The 12,046-nt window shown below is 31.4% G+C and overlaps 2 protein-coding genes across 2 annotated transcripts; both read left to right on the top strand.

Moving 5' to 3' along the window:
- The first annotated feature begins 46 nt into the window (after positions 1-46).
- On the top strand, positions 47-808 carry LOC116014162. The gene has a single exon (XM_031254166.1). The coding sequence runs from the start codon at positions 190-192 to the stop codon at positions 559-561; it is 372 nt and encodes a 123-aa protein (XP_031110026.1). The 5' UTR covers positions 47-189; the 3' UTR covers positions 562-808.
- A 6,857-nt stretch (positions 809-7,665) lies between these two features.
- On the top strand, positions 7,666-10,173 carry LOC116012522 (mannan endo-1,4-beta-mannosidase 7). Its single transcript, XM_031252079.1, has 5 exons — positions 7,666-8,182; positions 8,283-8,477; positions 8,683-8,805; positions 9,247-9,449; positions 9,527-10,173. The coding sequence occupies exons 1-5, from the start codon at positions 7,853-7,855 to the stop codon at positions 9,966-9,968; spliced, it is 1,293 nt and encodes a 430-aa protein (XP_031107939.1). The 5' UTR covers positions 7,666-7,852; the 3' UTR covers positions 9,969-10,173.
- Positions 10,174-12,046: the final 1,873 nt, after the last annotated feature.

Genomic DNA, 12,046 nt, shown 5'->3' with positions numbered 1-12,046 from the left:
AAACCTTTCGCATGAGTTCCCACCTACATTCTTACGAATTGAAAACGAACCTAACCAATATAATGCTCTTCAATTCTTCCTCGTTATATTCCAAACTTCATAACCCATCCATTTGCCATTATATTGATGCTGCAGATCTATCAGTCCAATTAAGAAACTGTATGTACTGCTTGTAGCTAGCTTATTAGAATGGCGATGTTGAGATCACTAACCACAAGAAAAAGCCCACTCGCCTACGAGCAGTTAAAGGATGAAGCCCCGCTGTTCGAGCCCAAGTTGAGCAGAACGGCGAGCGTCCCGTCTGCTAAAAATATTGGCGCCTCCGTCTTTAGTTCTTCATCGTCCAAGAAAGTGACGATGTCGGAAGAAACGAAATCGCAGGCCAAGAAAGCGGATAAGGCCAGCAAGATTCACCCCATTTTCAGCCTCTTCGATGGGCGGCGGAAGAGCAAGAAGGTTACGGCCAGGCCGGAGTTCTCCAGGTACGTCCAGTATCTCAAGGAAGGTGGCTTCGGAGGTATTATGGACATGGCCAATAAATCAAACATGTCTGCAAAATGAATTCAACTACTGCTCTTTCTGCTATTTCTTACTCACAATTTGCCATCCACAACCAACTAATCCAACTATTTTATGCTATTTCTTTTCGGTGTAATTATTACTGTTTGGTTTGAGTTTACAATCCTCATGAATTGGTGACAAATTTGTGTTAAATAACACCATTTTATTTACTCTCAAGGAATAAAACTTTTGTCACATGTTCAGATTTTATTAATGAAATTAAATAAAGGAAAAATTGTAATTCCAATTTTTTATTTTTATTTTTTTGGAATCAATCTAAGCAAATAAGCATGCATGTTAAGGCAGTAAAATGTGGCAGCAAGGTATATGATTACTTTTCCATTATTAGGTGTATAAAGATGGATTTTATTGTAATATGTTGTGTAAAATTGTTTCTCAATAAGGGATAAAACACCTTCAATTGTTGCTTCTTTTACTTTTTCTGTTTCAGAATCGAAGAGTTGTATGTGTATGATGCTCAACATTTGGGGATAATAAAATGTGTAAAATACTTCATATAATAATTTATATACATACAAAAGAATAACAATAAGTCAAAAAGTTACATATAAATAGACTAGAAATCAAATGCGAATGAGGTCTCCAGGTAAAAAAGGGGTAAAATATCAGTCATTGATCTAGCCAAAATCAACAACCCAGAGTGAAGAAAACTTAAAAAGAAAAGCAGTGATATTATGATAGTTTTGGGTAAGTTCAAAATTTAAAGTGCGTAAGTCTAAATCTTAAGGTGCATAACTTCATATCTTTAAGGTGCCTAAGTTTAAAGCTTAAGTTTAAAGTTTAAGATGCGTATGTTTAAAGCTTAAGGTGCATCGCTCCTTAGATTAAGGTGCCTATGCTTAGCTTAAAGCTTAATGTGCATTATTTTTCAACTTAAGGTGCGTAAGCTCAAAGCTTAAAATGCCTAAGTTTATAGTTGGTAGTATAAATTGTATTAAGTGTTTGATTTTTGTGTTGTTTCTTTACATATTTTTTTTTTCAATTTTATCATTTATATATTTTTTCTTTTGATATTAATTTTAACATTAGTCTTTAACTGGGATTAAAAATTTATTAGTAATATAAGTAACATTAAATGTTTATATTTGATGTTTTTTTTGTGTTATACATTTATAATTTCTTACCAAGTTTACTCTTACTATGTTTTTTTGTCAAGTCTACCATCGCTTTATAAAATACAAACACATGAATACATGTGTGTATATGTAGTTTGTATAAATATGATTTAATTTAATAGTACTTTTTAATTAATGAATAATATGTGTCTATTTTAAAATGATTTCTTATATGAAAAATTAACTTCTTTTTTATAATTAAAAGTTTTTTTGGGTAATAGAGTTTTTTTTTTTTTCCATTTTATCTTATTTGATATGCATCATTGGCTTATTATCAACAAAACATTTTCATTTTATTTATCATGGTATTAATATTCAAATCTAATTATAAGAAAAAATAATTACATTTGCTAAAAGTTAAATCTAATCTTTTTAAAACACAATACCTATTAAGTTCAATGCATTTAAAAAAAATTATTATGCTAGATAATAATATTTATTATCATAAAAAATTAAAATTTCATCTTCTAATATTTATAAGATTCATGTATTCCTTTATTTATTTCAATCATTTAAATTTTATTACTTTTGTATTGTTCATTGAGCATTATTCAATCATGGTGCATATTTAAAATTAGAATATACATTGTAAATAAAAATGTGATTATGAAAAATTATATTATAGACTAGGAATAAATGTTCATTTTTAATATACTAAATTAGTATATACATTGCGAATAAAAATGTGATTAAAAATGTACATGTAATACATTAAAAATATATCTTATGTCAATAGCTCACCTTATAAGGTGGATCATGATCCATGGTATAATGATTGTGCAATTATATTGTGGTATCACTAATACCACCAATAATTATACTATGGAATGAGGTCCACCTTAGAATGTGGACTGATCACAATTTACATACTAAATGTTCGTAATTCAAATAATCAATATTCAGTATATAAATTGTGAATATTCAATATATAAATTGTATATTATGGACCTGAGTCCACCTTGCAATGTGCATTCGGTCCACATAATAATTTGCCTCCGGACCACCACACCAACCAAATATTCAAATAGCTTATTGTAAGCCGTCGTTATACCGTGGATCATGGATCATGGCTGATACTGCAGTTGTATTGAAAAGGAATTGCGGTTGCGCGGAACAGAAGTCGTGCCATCCGTCTGGAACTGCAGTTGTGTTGAACGGGTACTGCAGTTGTGTTTAAAAGATACTGCAGTTGTGTTGAACGGATGAACGACCTCTGTTCTATGAAACTGCAATTCCCTTTCAACACAACTGCAGTATCTTTTCAACACAACTGCAATATCTATTCAACACAACTGCAGTATCAGCCATGATCATAGTCCACAATGCATTGTGGACCATGATCCACAATATAATTTGCGTATTGTAAGATGAAATGGAGCAGAAGCCCAGAATAGGCCATACCAGTTGGGAAAGCAATCAAACGGCCCAATATTTTTAAAAAAAAAAAAAAAATTAAAGACCAATATATATATATATATATATATATATATATATATATATATATATATATATATAGTGGGCTAGGGCCAGGTCCACCACACCAACCATGTTGATTCCTAATTTAGATTATGCACATATAGTTAACATATTACATTTTCAATTAAGAGATTATGTAAATTCAACTATTATATACATAATATATTTAGTTAAAATATTTGCACATTGAGTTATAACTAAATGTGCATAATAGACTATAGGCCATGATATAATTTATTAAAAAAAGTCATCATTAATATAAATAAAGAATAAGAAGAATTGTACAAGGTGGCTCAAGCATAGCTGATAGCTACATGTAAATAATGGACTTACATTAACAGTTTTGACGAGCAGATTATATTAATAATTGTAAAATATATTTAATAAACTGATAACATATAAAAATTATAAATTCAGAAAATTATTTATTTACATGCTATATATATAAAAGAAAGATATATGGTGTAGCCCCAAACCTGATGAGAAAACAAATGTAAGCTTCAAGAAGTCCAAAGTAATCGAAATTAAATATGTATGTATTCAGTAACTAATAGGTCCAAAGTAGTTAGAAATACAATAGCTAAATCAAAACCTACATATACCAAATAAAGCCAAGATGTGTTTCATGTCACGTGTGTAATGGATTACGTGCAACACATCTTTTACATGTATGTTTATCTCATATACTGTTACTAAAATCGTTAAAAAGGATAACATTATTACATTTGTGTTGCTCAACTCCATCATTCAACTTATGCTAAACCGCACATTTCATTTGCTCATAATGAATAATAGGTGTTATAATAACAATTCTCAACCTGTTGAAGCACAAAGAGTTAGTATCGCATCCACTAAATCTCGATCTCATGACCTCCCGTATGGAGAGCCACTACATGACATTTGAGCACAAGGCTAATGGCCAAATCTCAAAAAACTTAGAAACCTTAGCTTTAATACATGCATTATATCCTTTGGTAAATAAGATAGAATATGCTCATCTTTGTTGGTGGTGAATAAATCAATTTTCCATATATATATATATATATATATATATATATATATATATAACGAAAAATGAAATTTAATTTTTAGAAATTTTGATCCAATCTAGCTTGGTACGGAATTAAAATTTATTTATATAAAATAAATAAATAGCGAAAATAAGGGTTTTATAATTAATTTGAATATAAACCCAAGAAAAGATCCAAGTCATATAAATATAATTAATACGGCCCAAAATGGTACTTTGATTTGCACCCGTCCCTACAAGGGGAATAAAGTCTATATGCTATATAATTCAACATTCTTCTAAAAAGCTCTTGTACATATAGTGTTGCAAACCCGCTTCTTAAACCAATGTGAGACAAATGTTTTTCCAAAATGTTTCTACCTCCATTTTTTTATAACTTAAATTGGTTTACTTTGAAAGATTCTCATTCACCCATTATCCGTTTTGGGCATACAATATATCATTTTCTCCATCTTACTATAAAGAACGCGAATCCATTTTGATCCGACCCAAATTGAAAGTGAACTCATATATTTGTATCACAAAATTGTCACTTACATGCCATTTTATACTAAAAATTCCAACAATGTATATATATTTTTTGAAAAACAATGTATATATATAATTGTTTTTGAAAGGTATAATTTTTATTTATTTATATTAAAACCAATTTAAAAATTTATTTAATATAACTTAAAATATAATTCAATGAAAATGACATCTCCATCTACTTTCGGCATCCGGTATGGGACAATAGGAGCCAATTCACTGACTTTTGTTCATACTTTGAGGTTGTCTCTAATTTTCTTGGCCGCTTTAATTTGCTTAATTTGAATGAAAATTTTACTCATTTTCGCCGCTGATTACGCGGATAATATATACTTAAGTCCCCTCTGCTACTCCATCTTTCGTGACGCGCGCCAGTCTCAAAATTCAAATGTGACAAGAAAAATTTACAGCGTTCATTCGATAAATCTGCTTTTGTAATAAGGAAAAAGTGTCAAATAGGCCACTGAACTTATCGCTTTTGTGCAATTGGGCCATTGTACTTAAAAAGTGTGCAATTCAACCATCAAATAAGCAAAATTTGTGCAATTGGACCATTTTTACAAAAATTTTCTAGTAAAATCCAATTATATTACTAACATATATGTATTAAGAGTGTCATTTTCTTCTACCATACTAGTTGGGAGTCAATATTAAAATGTTTTTAACTCAAATTGAATTAAATTTTGTTTGTAAAAATGGTCCAATTGCACAAATTTTGCTTGTTTGATGGTTGAATTGCACACTTTTTAAGTTCAATGGTCCAATTGCACAAATGCGACAAGTTCAGTGGTTTATTTGACACTTTTTCCTTGTAATAATAATACTATATGTAAATAAAATAGGTAATGCCAATTTTCTTTAATTACAAGCAAGGAAGCTACGGGGGGCCATAGGGAGATCAGGTTCTGTTTGAACAGAGTCCCCAAGGCCCCGCGTCGTCCTTGTCCCTTTCACCGGGCAACTGCCGGTGACCGGTGTCGTGGTCGGGATTGGTAAAAGATCAAACGCTAGTATTGTAAATTTTCATTTGTATTGTTGTCCCCTACTTTGTAATATTGTCAAATGAGGTAAATCGTAAAATGTATCTCAAACAATTTACAAGTTCTTCAAAGTGTTTATTCACTAGTAGGATATAATTAATAAAAATTAAACTAGGCCAATTAAACTATATCGAAATAACATGAAGATAAGGTTACCAGAGACACCAAGATCATCCCCAATCCCACCATTACATATGTAGTGATGCACATGGGTGGATCCAGAAGGGAACAATGGGGGCAGTTAACCCCCTCCTCTGCCCCATATATATGTGTGCACGCACACTTTAATATACATAAATAATTTTAAATTTAAATAGGTTTGTTTATATATTAAATATAAAATAATGAAATCAATATATTTAAATAAAATATAAAGTAAGAATATATACTTGAAAATATATAAAATAAAACAAAATGTTATAATTCATAAGGTTATTTCATAAAAAAATTAATGTTCAAACACAAATGTCAAACTGAAATTAAAACCAAACATAATGAAAAAAAAATGTCAAAAGAGTTTTAATTGGGATGACTAAATGATGTCATTTATTTAAAATAATAAGAATAAAGATGGAAAAAAGTTAAAAAACTACTAGCTTATTTTTGAAAAGCTATCTAAAGTAGCGTTTCAAAATAAGTTTTTATTTTAAGTTACTAGCTTATTTTGAAAACATTACCAAACAGAGCTTATAGCTTATTAGTAGTTTAAAATAAGTTATAAGCTCCTAAATAAGCTCTGCCAAACAGAAACTTAGGCTATGTTTGGCAAACCTAGCTGAAAAGGTAGCTGAAAGCTGAAAAGTAGCTAAAAACCGAAAAGCTATAATCTCGAAGCTAAAATCTGAATAGCTGTTAAGCTAGCTGTTATGCTTAAAAGCGTTTGGTAAAATTAGCTTTTGATAAGCTGATAAATGTAAAAAGACTAAAAAGGACATCTTCATACAATTTAAATAATTTTAAATTTAAATAGGTTTGTTTATATATTAAAATATAAAATAATGAAATTAATATATTTAAATAAAATATAAAGTAAGAACATATATTTGAAAATATATAAAGTAAAAATAAATATTTATAATTCATAAGATTAGTTCATACAAAAATTAATGTTCAAACATAAATATTAAACTGAAATTACAACCAAATATAATGAAAAGAAAATGTCAAAATGGTTTTAATTGAAAGGGGTAAAGGATGTCATTTATTTAAAATAATAAGGATAAAGATGGAAAAAAGTTAAAAAGCTACTAGCTTATTTTGAAAAGCTACCCCAAGTAGCGTTTCAAAATAAGCTCTTATTTTAAGCTACTAGCTTATTTTGAGAACATTACCAAACAGAGCTTATAGCTTATTAGTAGCTTAAAATAAGCTATAAGCTCCTAAATAAGCTATGCCAAACAGAGCCTTAATCAAACACTAAAAAATTAAAATATTTTATAGAAAATGAGTCTGAAAATCATTTTCTAGATTTTCAAATGAGTCCTAAACTTTCCAATTTAAGACACACTAATCTCAAATTTTCAAAACCCTTACTCAAGAGTAGGAAGTAAATTGAAAATTGTCTGTCGGCCAATACTTTGACAAGAGAGAAAGTTGAATTAGTTTTGGATTTTTATTACTAAATTTCTTTTGATAGTTGATACAAACAAACCTTGCATGGATCGGATTACCTGCAGGTTTTATGCCAAAAGAACCTGATTTATAGCAAAGAAAATTCACGAGGATCGACCAACCCCTCCACCCACTTTTACCATAATGATGCCCTCACTAAATTAAAATTATTCAATTTCTCACCTACAAACAAATGAGTAATCACTCTCTTGAGCGTGTATACTTGCGTGTCTGTTTTATGCTTCAGAGTTGAGCCTAGTATTTACAGGGGAAAAGAGAAAAAGATAAAAGGGTTTCAGTTTCTTGTTATTATATTCCATCATTTAATTTACAGTTTTCTTTTTTCCTTTTCCCTGTTCTACTCAATGACAAAATTATTATATACAGCCCCACGTTGTTGTGCATAGCCTTTTAAATACCAGTTTTATTTGGTTTAATTTCCCCTTCTCATCTGCCATTAGAAAGATCAGATGAGGCATTTTGGTTTATCTCTGTTTTTGGCCCTTCTTCTTCTTGTTCACCAAAATTGCTTCGTGTATCCAGCGACAGCAAGCGATGGGTTCATAAGAACCAAAGGGATCCATTTCTTGTTGAACGGATACCCTTTCTATGCAAATGGGTTCAATGCCTATTGGCTGATGTACATGGCTTCTGACCCTTCCCAGAGATCAAAAGTTTCTGAAGCCTTTAGAGATGCCTCTAGCCATGGCCTCACTGTGGCAAGAACTTGGGCTTTCAGTGATGGTGGATACAATCCTCTTCAGTATGCTCCTGGCTCTTACAATGAACATATGTTCAAGGTATTCAATTCTTCTTCTTCCATTTTCTTTCGATCTCAAGAAGACAAAGAAATTAGTGATTTACTTTAAAGCTGACATCTTTTTGGGTTATGTATTGAAGGGGTTGGATTTTGTGATAGCTGAGGCTAAAAAGTATGGGATTAGGGTGATATTAAGCCTGGCAAATAATTATGACAGTTTTGGTGGAAAGAAGCAGTATGTGAACTGGGCTAGAGCTCAGGGGCAGTACCTTACATCAGAAGATGATTTCTTTACAAACTCTGTTGTTAAGACTTACTACAAAAACCATGTTAAGGTAAGACGGCTGTCATTTGTTTTTTTTTTTTTTTTTTCATGATGAGGAAAACCCGCAGCCATTACTATGTGCATTGGGGGCAATAGGTCGCTAGCTCTTGCTGAAAGTTGAATTTGTAATTTTGTGATTAACAAGTTAACAACTTCACCAATTGGGGTTGCCCCAATATTATCATTCTTGTAGTCATATGTTTCTGTGTGTGCAGACTGTTCTGAACAGACTCAACACTTTCATTGGAGTTGAGTACAAGAATGACCCAACAATCATGGCTTGGGAGCTGATGAATGAGCCTAGGTGCACCTCAGATCCATCTGGGAAGACCATTCAGGTTCATATGTTTCCTCAGATTTATGTTGTTTTTTTGCTGAACATCTAAAGAATTATTTGGTTACTGTTGGAGTTTTGAATTTAGTAACCAGTATTTGTCTGGCTTCATTAAATTTCAAACTGTTAGGTGTTTTTTATAACTTCTCAATAATTATATATGCTACCCATTTACCCACTTTATACATCATAGTTGGCCAGAAATGAATGTGACATGCTACTATGCTAGTATTTCAAATTTTGAAATAGTTAATTGCATCTTTAGTCCTCGAATACTTTCTACAGTTTATATGTGTCACGAAAATTTTCAAAATTATCTCACTTGGTCCTATGTTTTTATTTTTAGTCTTCCATTTGCCTTCTGTGAGTTCACCATCAATTACAAAGACAAACATTTCATTTTTAGTCTCTGTTTTTTTTTTTTTTTTTTTTTTTTAAATTACAGTCATGGATAACAGAAATGGCTGATTACGTGAAGTCCATAGATACAAACCATCTGGTAGAAGCTGGTTTAGAAGGATTTTACGGCCAAACATCTCCACAGAGGACCAAACTCAACACAAACGTCAACATAGGAACAGACTTCATTGCCAACAATGCTGTCCCCGCAATCGATTTTGCCACCACTCACGTCTACCCTGATCAGTGGTAAATATATATATGTTTCTTCATCCATTTCCTCGATTTCTGTTCCTAAACTTTTGATGTTTTTCGATCGGTACCAGGTTAACTAGCTCCAACGACCAAACCCAACTCTCATTCCTCAGCGACTGGCTCAACGCCCACATCCAAGATTCTCAGGACATTCTCAACAAGCCTTTGCTCATCTCGGAGTTCGGCAAATCCCAGGACGACCCGGGCTTCACCGCCGACAAGAGGGATCTTCTGTACAAGACCGTGTACTACAACATATATTCGTCGGCCAGGCGCGGCGGCGCGGCCGCCGGGGGTCTCTTCTGGCAGCTCTTAGCCGAAGGGATGGATAATTTCGGCGACGGGTACGAGATAATCTTGAGCCGGAGAACATCCACTGCGAATCTCATTGCCCAGCAGTCGCACAAGCTTTATCAGATTCGGAGAATCTTCGCGACGATGACGGGCATTGAGAGCGTGAAGAGAGCAGGGGCTGTCAGTAGGGGCAGGGGAAGAAGACAAATTGGAAACTGAAGATTGGATCATTCAAGTGTGTCTGGTCGGGGCGTGGAGCGAGAAAATTTGGCCTTTTGTGAGTGAGTGTATGCACTAAATTTTAGTCGTGCGATTTTTCTTAGAGGTGAATATTGTTCACCCGGGGAGTAATATTAATATTTAATTATTTATTTATTATGCATTCTAATATTAATTATTATATTATATGGAATAGTGTTTATTATGTATTGACGTGTTACATTACATTATATATGAAAAAAGTGTTCATTCAGTACTATTTTATGTATTTGATTCAATTATCCAAGTTTATTGGAGTTATTTTTAGTTTAAATTTTCATAATGTTTAATTTAGTATTATTATATAAAAAAATTTTATATACATAGAAACTATATTAAAAGTACTATTAAACATAAAAATATTAAATTTTAACATAATAAAAGTTATAATTAAATTTTGACAATAAATAGTATACAAGACATATAAAATGAGATAGATAGAATATTTATAGTTTTATAGATTAAAAAATAAATTGTTAACGCAATAGTTAAATCTTGACAAATCAAGAGCACCATGATTAATACATGGAGAAAACACATGAATTTTTTATTGTCAAAAATATTTTAATATCTTTTAATTACTAGTTACAATATGGCATTTATTTGTCGCCACAACTCCACAAGTAGCAACAAATTGGCCCTACAATATAAAAATTCACACAAGCAAAACACTAGAAAACAAAAAATCATACTACCAGAAAAACGTTGAATTCAAAACTTCAAATTCAAATTTTCAGCTTCTAGAACCTTATTTTTCCCTCCCTTTGAAATTTGAATTGGCACATGGTTTAAGCACCTTATTAAAATTCCATAAGTTCATAAATAAATCTTCAAAGTCCTCCTTCAAAATAAAAAAAAAAAAAATCTTCAAAGTCCAATTCGTGCTTCTATCTTGAGCGACGCGCATATAACTCCAAAATTTACCTTGCTGCTTGAATTAAAATTTCAAAAATCTCAATACTAGGTTATCGAAGATGATTTAGCATACAATTAATTAAATGACTTTTGAACTAGAGTATGTCTTCATTATGTTTGACCAAATTGCTATTGACAGTAAAGAAGCTTGGAGTGCTCTTGTCGACTTCAGCTTCAAATTTGTGAAACAGTGTGCGATTCAGGTTTTCGATAACATTGTTAGAAAATTTGTTTCTACGTCTGACTGTAAAGAATGTTTGTCCATTTCATTAATCTTTCTTGTAAACGTTTCGGCTTATGATTCAATAAATTAGTCTCGAGAGATTATTATCAAAAAAAAAAAAAATGACTTGTAAACTTTAAGTTTTCCTTATTCTTGAAATTAAACCACTTGTAAATTTATGTGTACATTTTTTTTTCTTAAGATCATTTTTAGGAATGAGAGAAAATAAAAAGAGTTTTTTTTTTTTTGAAATAAAAAAGAGTTTTATAGAATGACTCAAATATCGATTAACTTTGTCAAACTTAAAAGATTGTATGGATCCATAAATGATAAATATTATTTTAACTGCTAATTTATGCAAATTCTTTATATAATTCTTAATTCATTTACAATTTTGGTTAAACTTGCTTATTCTTTTATTTATTAATAGTTAGTTTTGTTTGGGCTTTTAGTATTTTTGTTATTATTATGTTGGCAAATTATTGTGTGGATCATGTTCCACATAGTTGTGTGGACCATGAATATAAGTGATGGTTTTATTAGGACCGAGTCCACCATAAATCGGGTGGAATAAGAAAACAATAATATTATAAATTGGAGCATGAGGCCCAATAGAGTATGTACAAAAACCCAAAGCTAAACGGCCCAAGAAACATCGACTGAAATAATAAATAAATAATTAATTAACAGGGTGACTAGTGAATAAATACAATAAATAAGGAAATAAGAGACTAAAAAATAAATAGGAAAGAATAACCAAACTATGTTACCACTGAGACTTGAACCCGAGCACACCAACCAGAGGAGGACCTAACCACTGAACTAAAAAGTGTGTCATGTTCTGAGGATGTCTTGTATGGACCAGAACACCCCCCCCCCCCCCCCCCCCCCCCCCCCCCCC

Source organism: Ipomoea triloba, chromosome 3 (genome assembly GCF_003576645.1).
Source record: "Ipomoea triloba cultivar NCNSP0323 chromosome 3, ASM357664v1".
Taxonomy (NCBI): domain Eukaryota; kingdom Viridiplantae; phylum Streptophyta; class Magnoliopsida; order Solanales; family Convolvulaceae; genus Ipomoea; species Ipomoea triloba.
This window is presented reverse-complemented; position numbering and strand designations above follow the sequence as displayed.

What these genes read in the sequence shown, in the direction of transcription:
- LOC116014162 (XM_031254166.1), top strand. Translation starts at nt 190, where the DNA reads ATGGCGATGTTGAGATCACTAACCACAAGAAAAAGCCCACTCGCCTAC.
- LOC116012522 (XM_031252079.1), top strand. Translation starts at nt 7,853, where the DNA reads ATGAGGCATTTTGGTTTATCTCTGTTTTTGGCCCTTCTTCTTCTTGTT. An exon ending in CATCTGGGAAGACCATTCAG is followed by an intron (nt 8,806 to 9,246) that starts GTTCATATGTTT and finishes TTTAAATTACAG; the next exon opens with TCATGGATAACAGAAATGGC. An exon ending in CACGTCTACCCTGATCAGTG is followed by an intron (nt 9,450 to 9,526) that starts GTAAATATATAT and finishes GATCGGTACCAG; the next exon opens with GTTAACTAGCTCCAACGACC.